At 39.5% G+C, this 19958-nt stretch overlaps 2 protein-coding genes across 3 annotated transcripts; both read right to left on the bottom strand.

The window, feature by feature from the left end:
• Positions 1-330: 330 nt before the first annotated feature.
• NUDT7 (nudix hydrolase 7) lies at positions 331-4798 on the bottom strand. Its single transcript, XM_056361018.1, has 4 exons — positions 4675-4798; positions 4170-4323; positions 3094-3252; positions 331-1167 (listed from the first exon to the last, which is right to left on the bottom strand). Exons 1-4 carry the CDS (start codon positions 4707-4709, stop codon positions 784-786), a joined length of 732 nt encoding a protein of 243 aa, XP_056216993.1. The 5' UTR covers positions 4710-4798; the 3' UTR covers positions 331-783.
• Positions 4799-5417: 619 nt separating this feature from the next.
• On the bottom strand, positions 5418-15001 carry LOC130159409 (hypoxanthine-guanine phosphoribosyltransferase-like). Of its 2 annotated transcripts, none has more exons than XM_056361020.1 (9): positions 14836-15001; positions 11445-11551; positions 10818-11001; positions 9849-9911; positions 9296-9313; positions 9016-9098; positions 7944-7990; positions 7212-7288; positions 5418-6351 (listed from the first exon to the last, which is right to left on the bottom strand). In XM_056361020.1, exons 1-9 carry the CDS (start codon positions 14851-14853, stop codon positions 6337-6339), a joined length of 612 nt encoding a protein of 203 aa, XP_056216995.1. In that variant the 5' UTR covers positions 14854-15001; the 3' UTR covers positions 5418-6336. The 2 variants fall into 2 exon arrangements, with proteins under 2 accessions (XP_056216995.1, XP_056216994.1); XM_056361019.1 differs by having other exon boundaries at positions 5418-6318; positions 14836-14999.
• Between the last annotated feature and the right edge of the window lie 4957 nt (positions 15002-19958).

Genomic DNA, 19958 nt, shown 5'->3' on the forward strand with positions numbered 1-19958 from the left:
CAAGGATTCACAGCACAAAGAACAACACGTGTCTGACACTGCCAGGGTGACTGGTAAAGGTTCAACTCCAGATAAGCATTTTAGTCCTCATGAATACTCAACTCCACTTTTCCTTCTTTAAGATTACTCCCTCCAGGAGCTGAGCGAGTGATGCTAACAGGATGCTGAAGAACAAAATGCAGTACTGTTGCCTGTATACTAAGTCTACCATAGCCTACAGAATTGCCTTGTAAGAAATGTTAAATTAAGCAAGAGTAATAAAATTCATTCAACCACCCTTTTCCCTCCACAAGCCCCACCAAAACAAAACAAGACCATGAAAGCACTTGCCACCTTTTATATTTTTATTGTGCATTTTGTAAGTGCTTTAAGATACTCCACAAGACTGTATGCCTTATGTTATCCATATGTAGTACGCCACACAGTAAGACAGACCCCCAAAACTTTTCATGTTCTAATTCAAACAGACAAAAGTTAGATAAAATAGTATTCTCATTATACAGAAGGCAAACCACAGAAAGTGTCCTAGATCACATAAATGAAGGCAGAAATTGGAACAGTGTATTAAGTCCATCAAAAATACTATGTGCTTTTGGCAGCTCTAAAAATTGTATTAACCTAGTAAGGGCTTGTCAGCTTGAAAATATTATTTAAAAATAAATTTTAATAGATTTGCAATTCAGAAGAAATTCAAGTGTAAAATTCAAACAAGTAATAGGTAGAAAGGGAATAAACAAAACCCTTTTTCCACCTTCAGTACACATTAATTGTCAGACCAGTTTGTCATAGATTACTCTTCTTTCTTTCATATATGGATGCATATAAATTCATGAAGTTAGTCTCAGCGGATGAAATTAAGTTGTCAAGATCATACTCAACTTTGAAGGTAGGATGCTTTCCAAAAATTACAAGAGCAAGAAATACAGCAAAGTGTGCAGTAAGTCCCCATATCTTGAATGACATTTTACGTTCATGGTCATCATATATAAAACAGTGCATCCAACCTGAGTAACCAGATGAGGTTTTGTAAGGCAAGGTCTTGTAATTTAAAGGCTTGACAAAATACTCCAGTGGCACAACAAAAACATCACTCACTTCATCCGGATTAGGAGTGGCCTGGAACGTATCCTCTATAAATCCTACAACTGGTGTTACCACATGATTCATCTAAAAGGAAGAAGAAAAAAATAAAATAACCTCCCCAAACACTAAATTTGTACCAAGTAAAAGAATGTTCTTTATTTTAAAGACATTTCAGATGTTACAAAATGAGTACAAGAAACCTATGAAATATTCTTAACTGTAAGGCAATTCAGTCCCTCTAAACACAAGATATTTCTATTTGATTTTGAATATATTTTAATCAATTTATATTTTTTTGTTACATGATTTTACAAATATCCTGTTCATCCTGTATAATCGTATAGCAGTTAAGAAGGTTTGTCAATCTGCTACAAAAATAAAAAAAATGAATGCTGTCTCACGTCTTCCTTATTTACTTTGGCGAGTTCTGATTTTAACTGAAATTTTCCAGATCACCTATGGTTTATCATACCTCTGTATCTTTTTTCCTAGGATAGAGGAATACTTTCCTATAGATACAGAAATATGTTTAAAGTGTATTTAGCTATAAAATAGATACACTTTTTGGAACTGCTCATTTATGGACATTTTTATTCTGAATACAATCCCTTCTTCCATAGTGAGGCAAATCTATGGAAATAGTAGCTTCCATGAAAAGGACACCAAAATTCATTAAGATATGTCGCTAGTTCTATTCGTTTGTACCAACAAAGCATCACTGTTCAATAGAAAGCAGTCACAACAAAACTTGAACATTTGTGCTATGTGAATCAAGTCTGGAGAGAGTCCATCCAAGTCAGAATCACTTGGAATGTACATACAGCGAAGACAAAGTAGAATCCAACAGGTAAAATTTTTGTGGTCCAAAACTACATGAGCTTTTCTATTGACTGAGGCAATTTGCTGGAAAACGCTGAAAATCGTTATAAAACCTAAATTGATCCTTTTTATATATAGTCTCTGAACCATGTAGCTTTAATGTTATCTGTACAGAAATTATAATTTAAGAAGGCAAATAAAGCATTCTGCAATACAATTTTAAAACTAGTTCTTTGTTTTTTTAATGGGGGGAGGACATTGCTAAGAGTAAGTGGCTAACAGACATAAACCAAACAGCAGGCATATTAATAAAGTGAAACTGTAACCTGAAGAAAAAAATATGAAGTCTTTTGAAACGGTAACCCCTCTGTTACTATGCAACCTGATGCAACTATGACCCTATGCAACACTGAATATTGTTACTGAAATTGGCAGCCTGTTAATTTAGTCACTTACCCTCCAAAGACACCTTCGGAAGAGAAGTCTACTTGCTACAGTTCCACCCAGAATCACAGACCACAACCTCCAGAAGTCCCCTTCTGACTCAATTAACCCTGCTTTCAGCAGAATATTAAACGAGAAAACTTTTGAGGTTACATCAGGCTGCTGAGGGCCTTGTCTGGATGAGTTCTGTGTTATGTCCAAGGATGAGCAGTATACAGCCTGTCAGAAAAATCTGTTCCAGTGTTTGGCTAACCTCATGGTAAAGAGTATTCTCCTTGCATCTCATCAAGATTTTATTTGTTGCTGCTTGCGTCCACTGCCTGACACCAAGAGCCTGGTATCATCTCCTCTGTAACTACTCAGGAGGTACTTGAGGAGAGCAACTAGATCCCCTGCTAGCTTTCTCTTCTTCAGGCTGAATAAACCCGCTTCTCTCAGCCTCTCCTCATAATCCATATCCTTACAATCTTTGTGGCTCTCTGCTAAACTCTTAGCAGTTTAGCACTGTCTTTCTGGTACTCCGGTGTGTCCATGACTGGACACGGTACACTAAATGTGGTCTCACAATTACCAAATATAGAGCAAGACTCTCTTCCCTTCGCTCCGCTGGCAATACAGGCTGTGGACTTTAATAAGTAGTGGTTATTTACAGTTACAAGCTTGTAAAGGCCATTATCAACCTTACAAAAGAAAATAGCTGGTGCTTATGTTCTAGTAGTATGCTGACTTACTCAGTTTATTGCTTACTTTATCAATTCCAGGCACAAGCCTACAGACGACTTCCACCTTCTCTGGCTGGAGTCCCACTTCTTCTTTGGCTTCTCGGAGGGCAGTATCAATTTCATCTTTATCGATGGCTTCCCTTTTACCGCCTGGAAAACACACTTCCCCTGGTGATCTTCTCAGCTAGAATTTAAAGCAGTACTGCTGTGACATGTAAGTTTTACATTTCTTCTTGGATCCACATAGAAACTTGTTCATATTGCAAAATCGTCTTATGTTTATCTTTCCAGTCAAAGCTGGAAATGGCGATGAAGAGGTTTCTACAGATCACAAGAAATGTGCCTTGCCAGGAGGTATGCCAAAAAAAAAAAAAAAAAAAAGAGGGCCCATACCCAACTAATCCATAAACCCTATGAGAAACACACGTATCACTTGTACAGTATTGTGCAATTCATACTATACATTCCACTTTAACACTTCAAATTTTTCCATCATCCTGCTTGCTTAAGAGACTGACAGATGTCAGTATGATTAAAATACTCCAGAGCAACAGCTTCTGAAATACACATTAAAATAACAGACCTTTAAGTACGTTATAATAATAGGCTTGTGCAGGAAAGATCAGTAAAAAGCCCATTTACAATCAGTTTATCAGCTAGGTTAACTGTAGAGTCTTAAATTTCTAAGCATGACTCGAAAAAACTTCCAGTTTTCAGCATCGTTAAAACAGAGAAATAACCTCTGGCAGCTGACTGGGGGGTGTGGGGATGTGGAAAACAAGAGTTATAAAAGAAAACACAACGCTGGCAGGGGACTCGAGTTGCTGCCTTTTGCTTTCGTATGTGAAAGGGAGACAACAGTCACGCTAAATGCAAACTGACAAGGCACATTTACAAAAGTTGCACTGCGCCGGCAGTTCGTACAAGTCACAGTAAACGCTGAAAAGTGCCTTTTCTGACCTGGAGACCAGCCTTCACTGCGGCGGGGCCCCGGGTACCCGGCATTTTGCTGGCATGTAAGCCCCAGCCGCGGCCGGGCCCGGGAGCCACCCCGCCGTCGCCTGTGCCCTGGGGAGCCCGGCCCGGCCCCGGCCCCCTCACCTGCATGGCCCGCACCGTGAGCAGCAAGTGCAGCTTCCCCGCCCGCACCGTCAGCGGCAGGAGGACGGAGGCTTTGGGCAGCGGCAGGCGGGAGAACCTGTCCCCAACATCGCACTCCCTCAGGCGCCGCCGGGCGCTCTCTTTTACGCGCCTTCTAGAAGCAAACAGAAGGGAGCGCCGTGACACGCCAGGCTGCGCCCCGGCCCCCCGCAGGCGGCGCGGCAGGGGGGTTTCCACAGGGCGGGACGTAACGAGTGCGGCCACGGGGCTCCACACGGCTCCCGCCGCTGGCGGAGCGGGGCACGGCGCGGCGGCTCCTCTCCCCCAGCCGGCAGGGGGCGCGGCAGGCACGGCCTTCCCCTCCCGCTAGGCCCGGGGAGGGGTCTCTTCCCGCCCGCCTGCCTTCCGCGTTGTCCCCAGAGCTGCCGGGGCGAGCGGGCGCAGCGGACGCCGCTGCGGAGGGAGGGCCGGGGAGGACGGCTGCTTCCCGCCGCCTTTCCGCTACCTTTCCATGTCATCCTCCCGCTGCGCGGCCGCCATCGCTGAAACCCCCACCCGAGAGCGGACTTTCCCCGTCGCCTCCCGCCCCCTCCCGTGACCGACGGCCGAACCCTCCAATCAACACGCGAGATCCCCCGCCTCCGCCTTCTGATTGGCGGCGGGCAGGCCACGCGAGTTGCGCGCGGCGTTCCCGCTCTTGGGCGGGCGTCTCGCCGCGCCGGGGCGGTCGCTGAGGTGAGGGTTGGCCCCGGCGGTGCCGGCGCCGCCGGGCTCGCTTCCCAATGTGAGCGAGCGGTCAGCGATAGCTTTCCCGGCCTCCATTTACACCGAGAAGAACGGCGTTAGCTGTCAGCAGCCCTCGCTGCAGCTGGAAAAAGGAGAAACCCGCGGAGCGGCTTGGCGTGGCCCTCGGTCCGTGGCCCGCCCACAGAGGGGCTAGACAGCGAGCGGCGCAGGGCTGTAGCAGTGCTGGCCCCAGTGCTTTGGGTAAAGCTCATACAGGCACCTGCATTCCACCTCTCATCCGCTTTAAGGGGCGAATAACGTGACAGAGCACAACCTCCCGCTCTCAGGGGCCTCTGGAAAGCACCACTACAAAGCCTAATCATCTGTAGACCAGGACTCTTTAAAACCTAAAGGACATCGACAGACCCTGTTGAACACCAACGCCTAGCTCAGTACTCTTCCAATGAGGGGAAACAGAAAACACCAAAAAAACCCCAGCCAACAAACAAAAAAACCCCAAGGTCTCAAAGCTTATTTTAATTATTTAGTGCAGGCAGGAAACAGTGAGGTGGTAGAGATTGGCTCAGGTTTGGTGCAGGTTTTGGGCAGTAATATTTAGCTTCCGGTTCTTATTGGGGGGACACAAGAAGCCGAAGCAATTTCCTGCTATAATGGTTCATCATCCAGGCTTAACAGCTAGTGAACAGTGTTACCTGCATTTCAAGTAATACCACAATGGTACAATAAACACATGATCTCTCAAAAAGCAAGACACAACACCCGACGTGACACTACGTGGAATGTGTGAGAACTGATCGTGGAATGTGTAAGAACTAATCACTAGTTATGTTAATGTTTACTGTTTTTTCATTGTATTAAGCTAAGGAACCAAATGTGTTTTCCATGTGGTATGCATTTTGTACAGTTGACCTAATTAACCTCATGTCCTTAAATGCTTACTCAGCCTGTGCCTTATGTAAATGTACCAGCGTATATATTTATACACACAAGCTCACATGTAAAATCAAGTGCAGTTTATATACAATACACATAATGTGTTACTTCATATAGTAAATTAAAACCCAAACATAATCACATACACATGTACATGTCCTGGCTGTGTCCCCTGTGATTCCAGCAGAGTATATATCCATTTCATGGCCAGCGTTCTGTTCAGATTTCACTGAAACTTGAACAGAACTCATTCATCTTTAACCTGTTTTCTATAATAAATATAGGAAAAAAATATAGAAAAATATCTTCAGAAAATGTTGTACTTGTTCAGTGAAAAGAACACAATTAGTAGATTGCTTCTTACTACTCATCCATGCAGCTGTACATGCCACTGAACTATTGTTCCAGAAGACTGATGTTATCAGATTCTATATTTCTCTTTGGCTTTCTCTTTCAGAATGCAGATGTGCTAGAACAAACAACAACTTCAGTCAATCTTTACCTTCAAAGAAAATGCAAGAATGATTTTCAGTTAAATTCCTAGCATTGTAAGGAAGAAACAGCAGACCAGTAATCTTTGTGAGCTTGGGTGCAAGTTTACTACTTGCAGTAAAATTGAGATGTTAAGATTGCTTCCAAGTTCATCTGTAATTCATAATTTGTACATTCTGAAGAGGTCAAGTTTGTTCAATTATTGTATTCTTCATATTGCTTTGCAATAGCATAGATATAATATGTGTCTTTAATAGAACTGGTTTGTCTTATTGAAAAGACTTGCAAGTGAAAAACTTTTCCACTTAACCAGATTTAAGGAAGTGCTTTTGAAAGCTAAGGAGGGAAAAAAAATCAGCTCTTTCTATCAGTTATGCTCTTTCCAAGCCTACTACTCAGTGCAGCCAAAGGAGACTATAATGGGACAAAGGGAAAAAAGATCTTGATGGACATGTTACACAGTGTAGGAAAAACCTTCACACACAGTCCACACATAGCCATCTTAAAGACTTGGTTAGAAAAGAGCAACATAGGATTTCACAAAACAAACGTCAAATTAATCTGAATTACTCTTTTCAGATGGGGCCAGCAGACTGTACGCTGCCAGCCAACCTAGAGGATTCAGAATATCATCCAGGACAGCTGGGCCATGGGGCTTGTGGAGTAGATTCACAGAAAGGTAAAGCATAAACAAATTCTTGTGCATTGACATTGACTTATCAGATTGGCATGTTAATAATGTTTTAGCCGTTTTCGTGGAAGTTTCTAGTCAGATTTGAAGTTTTGTTAATTGTTGAGAAGCTCTGAGTATAAGCTAATATTCTTGCTGGTTACCTGTGGTAGAGTTGAGGCACACGTATATGTACTTACATTTAGATCTCTGAAGTATTCATTGTAATCAAGAGCATATCCAACCACAAATTTATCTGGAATTTCAAAGCCTATATCTGCAAGAAAATACAATTCTTTTTATACTTGGGTGGTGTAAATAGCTTTTAAGTACACAGATTATATTCAACAAATGCCTGAGCTGTGTAAGAGTAATACCTAACAAATACATCATCTTGCTTTCAAGATACTTAGCATGCTTCTTTGAGAATCACAGCCATAAATTGATGACAGAGGTTAGAATCTCTTCCATCATCCCCATCAGTTAATAATACAATTAAAACACTAAGAAAATGCATTTTTTAAGAACAAAATAATTATTTAAAACCTACTTATGAGATAGTTCTGGGAGAGGGAGACAAGGAGTGAGATTTTACGTGTGTAAAAGTACATGCACTGCAACTTTAGGGGTTTTCAGTTTGAAAACAAGGGTCAAAGCCAAACAATACAACGTTAAGCTTTGATTCTGTTCCTGCTATCCAGTAACAAATAGCCAAACCTGCACTCAGACCAACTGAGGAAAAAAAAAAAAAAAAAAGGTGGTGGTCATGAGGTTTCAGCATGGGATAGCTGGTTGTCAGTTTGCAAATCTTTATGTATTTTCTCGCAGTTTCTCTTGGCCTTCCTGAAACCCATATGCCAGCTGTCGGACTTACTGCAGGAAGTGAAATTTTGAGGTAGTATTTTAGACAGCCAGAAAAACACAATACTTACAGTCTGGTCTGTAACCTGGACTTTGATTTGTCCTTTTAACAAGCAGGCTGTAAGGCAGAGAAGGTTATGTTTTTTAAAATATGTCTTGCTGTAAGCTGTATGCTTCACTTCTCCCACCCTTGCCCATAAGCTTCTACAATCATGCAGTTAACACCATGAGATTATTGTAACAGAAGGAAGTAGTGTTCAGCCCTATAACTGAGGAAGAAGTGAAGGCTCTGATCTAGGTTCATTCTGAAGGTCCACATGACTCTATTGTTTTACATTTCTTTTCAATTCTGTATCCCAAGTCATTATCTTTTCACATAGCAATGTATTAGCAAACTTGGGACAGCACAGAAAGGTAAGCAAGTTCAAGTGGCATGTAAAGATTTTAGTGGGGAGGGAGGGAGAAGAGGACAAGCTGAGCAATGTCACTACAATTTCTTCCACAAGGTCATATCCATTCTTGCTTTTCCTGTGTACTTCTGAAGAAACCAAGAACCTCCTGGACAGTCACTAGGAGGAGCATAACTGGTACATAAAACTAGAAGTGTTTTTTCAAAGCACCATGATTGCTTGGCAGAGGCAGGGTTAGTCCCAAAAATTTCCTTTTAGAGATCATCTAAAAGCAGATCTAGAATGCCACTTGAAGTCATCTTGCAAGTGCTAACAAACTCTTAGATTCTGAAAACCTGTATGACAGGATATTAAGAGAAATCCTGAGTATTGTCATTCTAATATTGAGGCAACTGAGGTGGTGTTAAGAAACCTGTGGAAAGAGAAAAATTTCCTTCAGACATGAGGAAGTAAGAATCAGGGAATCCATCAGACTTTATGGACTATGCAAAAAGAGCCAGGAAACCTTTTTTATTCATTTTAACAATTAAGGTGGTAGTGCATACATAGATTTCCCAATTTAATAAATACTTAGTTTTTCACCAGCTGGATAAGGATTGCTTCCTGCTTTCACTTCCTCATCCCCCAAAACAAACAAAACCAAACACCCACCAGCATACACTAAGTGTTCACCTAAATGATTTTGCTATCTCTTCTTGTTAAAATAAATTAGTAAGTGTCTGTATCATTATACCTTACAACTTTTACTGTATTTGGTTTGTTTTCTTTGAGTTTTGAAAGTAGTGCTTTCATTGTTCTACCAGTCTCGATAATGTCCTGAAAGAGAGAGAAAAAAAATATCTTCTAAGTCTGAAATAAAAACCAGACTGTCAGTGGATTAATTTAAAGCTTAAAACCCAGTAGGCAACCCTGGCAGCACTGTAAATTAATTGTTTTATATGCAATAGGTATTGTGCAACAGGGAGAAAAAAATGCATGTTGTTCCCTGCCCCACTACTTCAATCTTTACTTACCTCTACTACTAAGATGTTCTGGAAATGATCATGTAAGGAGAAAAAGAAAAAAAAAAATATTTACATGACAACATGTAAACATTCAATGAATTATACAGCCAGGAAAAGTTTGCACTACAAGTTTCACTTACAAGTAAGTTGCAATTGATTTTCAAAGGAGCTTGTCACTTTACTTTTAGTGCTTTCTGAAGTCTCTAAGTATTTATGGAAGCATAAAATATTGTAAGAAAGCCACCTATGTCAGGTTTCATATATTATTCTATGTATAGCAATAGCATTCTAGAATCATACTGCATTAATCAATTTAAGAGAGTTAATTTCTGGGGGCTGTGGGATAAAATGTGGAATAGGATCTTTAGAAGTATCTGGTACTGATTGCATAAAGTTTCTACTGAGGTCAGTGGGAATTTCTCACTGTTTCAAAGCATGGCATTTTAAACCGGTGTTAAGTGGCTGTAAATGTGTAGTATCAAAGTATTAATAAAGGTGGACTTCCTGGTAGATACACAAGAACTGTTCTTTCCTCTTAAGAGCTGAAGATGCTAGTTCATACCTTCCCATTTAGTGTAGACAGTTCCTCGCCAACAATACTGATTTTTTCTGTAGGTGAATCATTCTAGAATGAGAAAGAAGAGAAGGAAGTCACATAACACATACTCAAAATTATTACCTTGTATGTGTATGAATGGTGTGCTGCTCTTGCTTTTCACCTATCAAATGACACCTGCAATTGTGCACAGCACTCCTTCAGTAAAACAGCTTTTATGTTGCTGAGAGCAAGAGGAGAGTGTGAAGTATCAGTGCAGACAGACAGTAGTGTGGAACAGGAGTACACCCATATTCATGGCATAGACGCCGTTGCTTTCAGTTATTTTTGTTACCACAGATTTGGTTTAGAATTCCATGAAAAATTTATAGGATATTGTAAACTATTGTATTTAGCATGGGGTAAATTTTGATCAGTGCACAGACCTCTAGCCTTCAAAGAGGGGAAAAGATAAAACAGGAAAAAAAATAGCATAAGTTATTGCTTTACAGTAGTTGGCTCAGGCCAACTACAATTGGTTGAGGCAGAAGGTACCTGTTCCCCAACACATAGATTATGAAAACTGGTCTCTCCAATATTATCTGTAGGAGTAAAAAATAATGCAGAGAGAGACAATAAGCAAGTCTCTGAAGCTAAGCTCTTCTCCATGCTCCCTCCCACTAAAGGGTGCCATGGTAAAGACAGAGCAGACCCTGTACTGAGGCTTTGGGCTGGAGAGGATGATGTTGGAGACCTGACCCTGGCTTTGTCATGTTAAGTGTTCTGCTGAGTGTTCACTCCAGTGAATATACAATACCCATCTGATCTTTGGGGCAGATTGGTAAATCAGTTGCTCTTCAGTGTGTAATATATTGAGTTGCTTTAAACAGGATATATGCATAAATTCCATTTTTGTGGAGCTTTTATGTAAAATACCAGTATTCAGAATGTGTCTGTGAGGACAGTCAATTTTCCAAAGAAAAGAAAGTTGCTTACGCAGTAGCTTTTTATTCTAACAAAATCCACAGTAATAGGCACAGATTTATCACCATTTTGATTTAGTGCTTTTATGTGGTCCAGCAAATCAGCAAAGAATTTATAGCCTCCTTTAAGGACACAGAGTGCAACAATGTGATGGCTTCCCATATCTTGCATGATATCTCTAGCCAAACGTTCCGTCCTGGAAAGAAAAAAACAAAACACCAAATCTTGTTAAGTGGTTTTGTATATCATATTTGTCTGTATATTAAGCAATGTCCAAGTTAAAAATCTGATCTTGCTGTTAGGTTTTTATAACTAGCAAATTGTGACCACATTAAGACCTATGACAATTACATATTTGCAGTTTACAAGATGATGCCTAGTCGATTTGACATACTGTTGATTTAAACCATGTATCTAAACAAGGCAGGATAGGAAAGCTTAAGGATATATGAGATAACATGGAAACTTAACTGGGGTTTTAGAAGAATCCTCTTCGTAAAACTCCTCTTGTATTAAACTCCAGAATGTAAGTTTCCATGTTTCTCATGGGCCACGGAGGATAGAGCCTCAGCCTTTTCATTTTGAGGGAAATGGATCATTGGCATCACTATTGCCACTTGTCATTGTTTACCCTTATACCTGTCGAGGATGAGTCCATGAGGAATGAAGACTCTTTCTAAGTCTTCTTCATAATGCTTGGGAATGCAAAATAGATTTTTATTATAGCCACTTTCTTCATCTCTTATCTGCAAGTGAAAGGGAGATAGCTCTAAGAGTAAGAACAAAGCCATACAGGAAAAAACCTTCCAGTCTCTGATTATGCAGACAAAGATTCCTCTCGCCACCCCCACCCCCAATAATGTGTCAAAATAAAAATACATCTGAGAGTTTTTGACCCTTCTGATAGAACAATTCACAGTCTGTCTGATAATTCAGGAACTAGTGTGCTTGTCTGAGATGAGAATGGATAGATAACTACTTTGCCTCAGTCATTATAAGAGAAGTTCTCAGCCATTATCAACTCAAACCCCAAAATAGTACTCCTCTTTTATTATTCATTTCCCCTTCTGTAGAGCACAGTAACTAGCTTGTGTGGTAGGCAAGCAAAAATTAAAATTTAAGACAAGCAGACTGGGATAACAGCTTGATCTCTGTTCAGTTGGTGACTTTAGGATGCTGCACTACACTGATCATCATTTTCCATTGTGTAAAAGAGAAAACTCTCCTAAGCATGAGTTCACAACTGAACTTTTAACAGAGGTGCATACCAACCATCAGTGGTCTCTGATGACAGGGGAAAAGACATACCCCAAAGGAGAAGCTTTGAGAGGGTAGTGGGAAGAGGAGAAGCTGCAGAGTGCCCATAGGTGGGAACCAGAGACCAGCTGAGCTGCAGTTCAGCTTGTTGCGCTGTTTGCCCTGCTATCAGTTTGCTCCTCTGCGCAGCTGGGGAGAAGCCATAGCTACTTCCCATAGATCAGGGCCTTAACACTTTTGCCCTCAGGGTTTAGAATTACAGTTCATTCTTCAGCGCACTGGCTCCAGGCTGTTGCATCCAGAGGTGCCTGGATGTCTAGAAGCTACATATTCTCCATTTGGGCTTCTTTTCTGACTAGTCTTTTGGCCCCAAACAGATCTGTGTCTTTGGACTCTACCACCCTACAAGACCAAAAATGGATGCTCTGGTCTTTGTTCATTTATGACATGGTGGTATAATGGCAGGCAAGAAAATAATATAATGAGGTAGAAACAATTGTGAATCAGAGGGCTAATATGTATTAGAAATAAGAAAAAAGTCTCAAATCAGGGAGATTTTGTCACATCTCATATTGTCGTATTATTGTTAAAAAGTACAGAACTGGTTGAAAGAAAAATTCAAAGCTGGCTCAAAGCTTCACTGGTGCAAAATAGGGTAACTAGACACCAGTTGCATTCAACAGAACTCAGTACAGTGGCTTGCTAATGGACAGCACAGCTATGAACTAGGCGGTAATAGCATCAAGTATCGCTAACAAACAAGTAAACACCTGCAAACTGTTTAGGCAGATGAATTGTTTTTAATTCTCCTTTCTTGGCATAGGAGAGATGAGTGGTTAGGAAGAAAGGAAAATTGGACTGTAGGGAACAGGAGTAGGTTATTACTTGCAAAACTCACAGTAGCCACAAAAATGAGATAATCAGTTACTGCTGCTTATTTTATATTGGACATGAATAGCCTACTTCATTTAAAGATAAAACTAGAGAGACAGGTGTTAACAATAATTTCAAAGAACAGATTATCATAGCACAAGGCAGTGCATATAGAATCTCATCCTGGCTGAACTAACATGCTCTGCAAGTACTCAAAGTTGATAAGCCTTGATGTTCCAGGGTAGACTTACAGAAAAGCCTTGTAGTTGAGCATTGTTTAGAGTGCCAGCAGTACTGTTTTGCCTGGTTTAGTTACTATTTTCTGTGTAGTTGAAGTCAGCAAAGTGAAAGCTTAGGTGAATGATTGTTTTTAAATTAAGTTTCTTTGTGCATTGTTAATCTTGGAAGAGATACTGGCAGGTACACTGGTATCAGCCGTAGATCAGGCTAGACAGTAGCATCTGTGAGTAGGCTTTAATGCAGTGCAGAACTGCTTACTGTTGTTTGTTATATTAACCCAGTTTGCCGGTTTGAAATGGGCTAATTTCTGCCTGTGTGAGGTTGCTAGTGGTGACAGACAGAATACACATACAGGATATGGGATTCTGTCATCAAGAAGCAGTGATAATGGGACATAATTAGAAGCATTGGTTGAAGCTAAAAGACAGTGTTTATTTGAGACTACTGGAACATATAAGCATCATTTTCATTTGGAGTACAGAGAAAGCACCTTTAAGAATAGCTACTGATATGATAAACTGTTTAAGAAGTGCTGTAGAGTGGGTTGGTTGTTTTATTGGTGGGTTTGGGGTCTTTTTTAAATTTTTTTTTGTGAGATCATCTCTATTGCATTCTACATAATTGCAGCTTAAATGCAATGGCTAAGCTACCTGCTATTTGAGCAGTTTTTCTTTTGCCCGATCATGATACTTGTTGCCATATTTAATGGACTTTAGCCTTACAATTTGCTTTTGCAGTTATAAATTGGGCTTTCATCTGTACAGCAAGTTAAAGTTTAGCCTTGTTGCCAATGGATTTATTTTCCTGCTGCATTTGATGACAGGCATCACAACTGGTTCAGCTCGGGTGAGGGATGAGCTTTGTCCATGTTAATGTAACTGTTGAATAAAGCTAATCTTGAAGTATACAGGTGGGCATAGTGATTACTGCTTATAGCTACTCCAACAGTGCAGTTTAGTACCTTTCCTTAGGTTAACAACTATGCTCATTGACACTACTTTGGGCAAACAATGTCTGCTACATTAATATCTTGTTTGTTGCTATGCTTGAAGCATTTTTTAAGGTCTGCTGAACCTTAAGGATTGTATCAGTTTGAGCACCACATCACCATAGCAACATGCTGCATTATACCTTACAGGCTCATAAAAGCATTTGTGTTGTGGCACATGCTAAATAATACAGTAGCATCCCATTATAATAAAGCAATCTACTAAACTATCACACAGTCATTACATTTTTAAATCATGAGCTCATAATTTGAGGTGTTAGTCTTTTAATTTAGATTCAGTCTCATCTGTTGTTCATTTACTTATATAGGTTTCTGAGTTTAAGCGAGAGAAAAACAACAGAATTGACTACGGTAATTTTTTACATTAAAGACATTCATAAATAAGTATTGTTTCATCACCACAGAATGAAAGGATATGAATATAGATATATTAAAGTCAAATAAGTAGTCATAAATTTGTTAAAAAAAAAGTCTATTAAGATGCCTCTGTTCTGAAAGCCAGTGTTACTCCTGAGTAAATACAAGAAATGAGGCCCTTCACTAGTCAGTATTTCTTGTGTTCTACAGTTTTTGCTGAAGCTAAACTCTTCCCCCAGACCATAAGATCCCTTCTATCAAATAACTAAATATGAGTGCATTATGTGTTCTTACCTGCAGTCCACGAGCCATAATCTTACTTTGAACTATGCTTTCGGAGAACGGGTTGGTATTACTACTGCAGTTTGTCTTGCTCTATTTTCATCTTGTAGACAGATCATGACCTGCTTCTAAAAGGTCAAAATTGCCATCCTTCATACAGGAAGCATTACTTCCTTCTACTAATGCACTGACATCACAATCCCGGGCTCTCGCTTAATCAGATTAACCAGAAATAAAATAGGCATGAGCCCTGCTGCAACCAATCAGAGTAAAGATATGGGGAACGGGGGAGATGCGGAAAGGAAGCTCATGAATCAAATTAGTGGGAATGACTAGGTAGGGTGCTGGTTTTTAAATGGAAAACACAAATCAGATATTTGATTGTAGCAGATGGTAATTCAATGGTGTACATGTAGAAGGTAATTTTCTCTACCAGTTTCTTGCACAATGTTTGCACATCCATTGTGGTAATAAAGTCTGCATATTTTAAAAATTCTTGTGCTAATTTGCTGTCAAAAAATCAGTATTTGAATAAATAAAGTCATAGTTTTAAAGATGCCTTGAAGCAGAGGTGACTTGGAGCTGTTAAGACATGGTGAACCCTCTCTGACATTCTTCTAGGTCATCCTTTCATAAAATGAGGGGGCATAACATGCTTCACATCATTTAAAATCAAATCGCATTGACATTCACTGTAATCTGATTATTTTAGTGTACCAAACTGCACTCTTATCTGGGATTAACATGAAAGTCTTAGATTTCTAAAAATTAATCCTACTAACAAAATAAGCTAAAGCTACCTTGCATGCAATGTGCTACAGAATGTTCTTATCAGATTGGGTACATTTTATTAATCCAACTAGTTTAGTTTTTTCTTGGGGAGAGGACATATAAATGAAGGAAGATTTTTCTCATGTCTTTGTAGTCTTACGCATGTTCTTCAGATTGTAGCTGATAACACTTGGGATAATGCAGAAATGCTCTGTCAAGTGGATTAATGGACATATCCACAACTTTCAGTGATACGTTAAATAGCAGTACTATTTGGGAACTGTTAATGCCTTGAGGCCACTTGGCTCCTATTTTACACAGTTAGCAATACACTCCTTCTATGAATTCCTTGTTGTATTCCCTACCTTACATATGTGAGTTCCCGATCTTGTGAAAAAACTTGCTTTTCTAATTTCTAGTGTAAAGTACTCCTTTATAGCTGGTAGTAACTTGTGTTCAAAAACCTGGAGAATTTCCTCAAAAAATCCTCCTTTGAAAGGAAACATTAACAAAAATTACACATGTACACAGTGGTGGCTATCGCTTGAGCAAAGACACTTTCCCTTCCTTATTCTCAGGTGTCAAAATGAAAGCGAACAGCACAGCTGAGGAACTCGTGCAAGCATACATTGCCTTTATAAATGTATGAAAAAAGAGAGAAAGAAGAGATTGGGGAACCCAGACTAGTTTGTAAGTTTCCACTCTGCTGAGCTTTTCAACCCAGTGTGATTTAGCTGTCTGGAAAGGACGTTGGTGCTCTAGAGAGCCCTGAGAGGATGATGCCATGATAGAACATGAAGTGCTGCAATTTTGCTCATACCAATTGCCCGTGTATCACACCTATAGCTTTGTATGACTAGTTCTAGGATTTAAATAATCTTTTTTCTATTTTTTTACAAGAAAAAAAAAGTAATATCTAGGTTTCACGTTTGTTGATTCTCCTGCACTTTTCCACATTTAAGGAGAATTTAGTGTCGCTATGCTAAAATCAGCAGTATGGGTGAGACTACTTGTTTTAAACCTCTTTCTAATGAAGGGACTAATTACTGGCAGTATGTGTTTACAATTTCCGACAGTCTAACTGAGCCCAGTTACTGAAATTACAGTGAAGATATAAATACTCTGTGCATATCTGATGTGTTCTGTAGCACCCAGCTTAGCTCTGCCCTTTTTTAAAATACTCTTGTTTTTCTCTATATTACGTAATGTTATGCTTGCTTAGTCTTTGTGTAGGGGAACCTTGACTGCAGATCACACATACTAGGCAGCCTTAAAATATTCTGAAGTGTAATATGTATGCTTTGGTTTTCTGTAGTAGGAGACCACCTCTGTTATGTAAATTACTTGTATGAATCCCTGAAGTCTTTACTGGAGGCAACTTTGATTCCACATTACTCATATTTTTTTAAAATTATACACTGAACCTTGCAAATCTTTGTGTCTCCTTTAGGCCCTATAATGTTTGATCTGTTTTGAACTGGACCCAGTTCTAAAGTCCTGATTAATTCTGTTTCAGGAAAGGATTGCAGAAAATCCCTCCCACTGACTTTATTTCTGAGTCTTTGCTGCATTGGGAGTATTGTCTGAGCTACAAATGAGCACTGACTTTTTAACTAGAGTCCATGTTTAGAAAGAGCAGAAGAGTTTCATTCATAAGGAGTGTGTGGAAATATATGCATGTATTATATAATTGTATTACGTTTTCTTAACAAAGGCTGATTTTTCTTTAGAGGAACTGACAACAAAAAATACTGTTGTGACATTGCTTCATGATGTGAGCATCTGTTCAGCTGAAATGAGCTTCCTCTAACTGAACTGGGAAAATAGGTCTATTCTACTAAAATCCCCATAGATGGAAAATATCTTACAGGCTACCATGTGGCCTCCAAAATTTTATGAAAGGATTTGTGGAAGTTAGTCAGGTCAACAGCCCACGTGGGGAAAAATATAGATTTTGGAACTCTGGGAGGCTTGGAATAGAAAAGTTTAGTGTTGGGAAAAACATACACTTGCTTTATCCTTTAAGCTGGTTCAAGAAGCCTCTGCTTACTCCATCTGAAACTCAGAAAACTACTTTCCAGATCATATTTGAATTAATATAAGATTGTCAGTAAGTTCCGTAGAGCCATAATAGTGACCACATACCGCTATCACCTGGCAAATCCTTGAAAATCCAGTAAATATGTTAGTTCTTTCAGTTAGTGGGCTGAGATTTGCATTATGAAAGTTACTGCTACAGTGAATGTCTTTATTGTCACATCGTGAAGAAAGAAAAATTTGCAGGTGAAAGGTTCATGCTAAGACAGCCCTTTTGTCATTGCTGAATAATGAAAATAGAATGTAGCCAGTTGTCATCCTTGGATGGTTTCTCCATTCTAAATCATGTGATCATACTCCTATAGGAAAGAACAAAAGTTTAAGTGTGTAAGTATTTTTTCCATACAGAAGCCCCAAGTCCATCTTTTCTAAAGTTAAATGTTTTGAGGAAACTGGTGCACCAAGCAAGTTGGGTATCAATCTGTTGCCCTGCTCTAAATTACAGGGTATGGAAAGAGCCAGTAAGTGTAGCCCATACAAACAGACTGGAGATTATTAGATCAGTACGGAGAGCTTGGTAAAACAGCAGCCAGTCAATACAGAACAACACTGTGCTTGCCCTTGTATCTATTCCCTGAATTACTGAATCAGTAATTAGGTTTTTCTGGACATGATTTTGCTGTTTACATACCTAGGTTTGTTAAACAGTTTTACATTGTATTACAGTTTAAGTAATGGGTCTTGAGACTACTGCAGTAATTTTAAAGGTCCTCAAGAAACATTGTATAGGCACTAATTAAGTTCTGTCAGGCATTTCCTTGTTATTTTTTTAAATCAGAAAGCAAATACATGATACTGTAGAACAGTGCCATTAGATTACTAAAACTTTACAAATCAGAGAAAGTGCCCACTAGAGGGAAGCCTCTACCATGGAAGACAATACTTGCCGAAGGGGAGGAAAAACCTACATTTTATAAAGCAAACTTTCTAGACTAAGAAACTCTGTGTTCAAATAGTAAGTACACAGATCTCTCACCGAAATGCAAACACAATCAAGTAATTTAAAACAGGCAACTTAAACATTTACGCTAGTTCTGAACTGGTATAATTGTGGATTACAGGAAAACTGCTCTGATTTGCACCACTGAAGACTTGACCCATGGGTTCCATGTTCCCAGTGGCTGATAAAGTCTTAAATTAAAACTGAGCACTTGTATTCAGTGACTGATGTGTTATTAAGAAACCTGATTAATACACTTTGGAATGGCTTGACTTCAGTAATTTGGAGCCCATCCTAAATCTATTTTTGTTTGGCACTTTTAAGTCTTAGATAAGACCAGCTGCTTAGCTCATTTGATAAAAAGCTGTTTGGAAAAAACACACTGCACATCCTGTGGTAAACAGTGCATGTTTACAATTACAATTTAGAAACAATTTCACAATTTTAAGCCTTCATCATAGGTACTCCTCTAGATTATGTAGCTGTTTTACACAGAAATTGTCATGCTAGGAACCTTCAGACTTTCCTTGGTTGTTCTCTGTCTGGTCTGAATATGAGATTTTTAATATTTTACTGAAACAGAAAAGTTGTCTAAGTCTTGGCCAATATTGGATATTTGTAAGTGTTGTGCTTGAAGAGTCTTCTGCTTTTACAACTCCTCTAATATCCCCAGCATCTAGCAAACACAGACTGATTGATGGCAGAGACTGAGGGAAACACCCCTGTAAAAAGTGACTGAGATTTAAGTTTGAACAATTCTTGAAAATACCCTGATACCAGTTCTTAAACAGATGAATGACAAATTCCACAGACTTAGACATTCTGATTGCTGACCTGGAGGAAATGTACAGTATTTCTTAACAAAGTCTAGTCTTTCCAGCCATAGCGTAAATGGTGGAGTGACTTTGTGAAAGAAACCTTTATATACCTTTTGCTACGTTTGTTTTGTAGACAGGAAAAATGTTTCTGTCTACTGGACTGTCTATATTAGAAAGCCATTTTGAGAGAGGATCTGGTTAGGACTGGGGCAATAGAGCAGAGGCACAAGGAATCAGGACTTCTGGATTTTATTCACAGCTCTGACACACAGTTTATTTGCTGTACGACTGTGGCCAATTTATTTTCCTGACTGCTCCTGTTGTACCTCTGACCTTCCTACGTGCCTGCTTTTCCCTTGTTGCCTCCTGTAATCAGCTGACCTTAGTTTTCTGAGACTTCTTTCCTGTGGGCTACACAGGTCATTGTTATTTTTGGGAAGGTGCCATTTAAGAAACACTGTTGCTGTCGTTAGCTAGTGGTCAAATTAATGATTTGAGAAAAGATTGTG

Source organism: Falco biarmicus, chromosome 15, assembly GCF_023638135.1.
Source record: "Falco biarmicus isolate bFalBia1 chromosome 15, bFalBia1.pri, whole genome shotgun sequence".
NCBI classification, from domain to species: Eukaryota; Metazoa; Chordata; class Aves; order Falconiformes; family Falconidae; genus Falco; species Falco biarmicus.

Coding starts and splice junctions, on each gene's coding strand:
- NUDT7 (XM_056361018.1), bottom strand. CDS start 4,709: ATGGCGGCCGCGCAGCGGGAGGATGACATGGAAAG. Junction 3,253..4,169: donor TCACGGTGCGGGCCATGCAG/GTGAGGGGGCCG, acceptor TTTAAATTCTAG/CTGAGAAGATCACCAGGGGA. Junction 1,168..3,093: donor TTGTGCCTGGAATTGATAAA/GTAAGCAATAAA, acceptor TCTTCCTTTTAG/ATGAATCATGTGGTAACACC.
- LOC130159409 (XM_056361019.1), bottom strand. Junction 11,002..11,444: donor CATGGACTCATCCTCGACAG/GTATAAGGGTAA, acceptor TTTTCTTTCCAG/GACGGAACGTTTGGCTAGAG. Junction 6,319..7,211: donor AATACTTCAGAGATCTAAAT/GTAAGTACATAT, acceptor TGTTTGTTCTAG/CACATCTGCATTCTGAAAGA.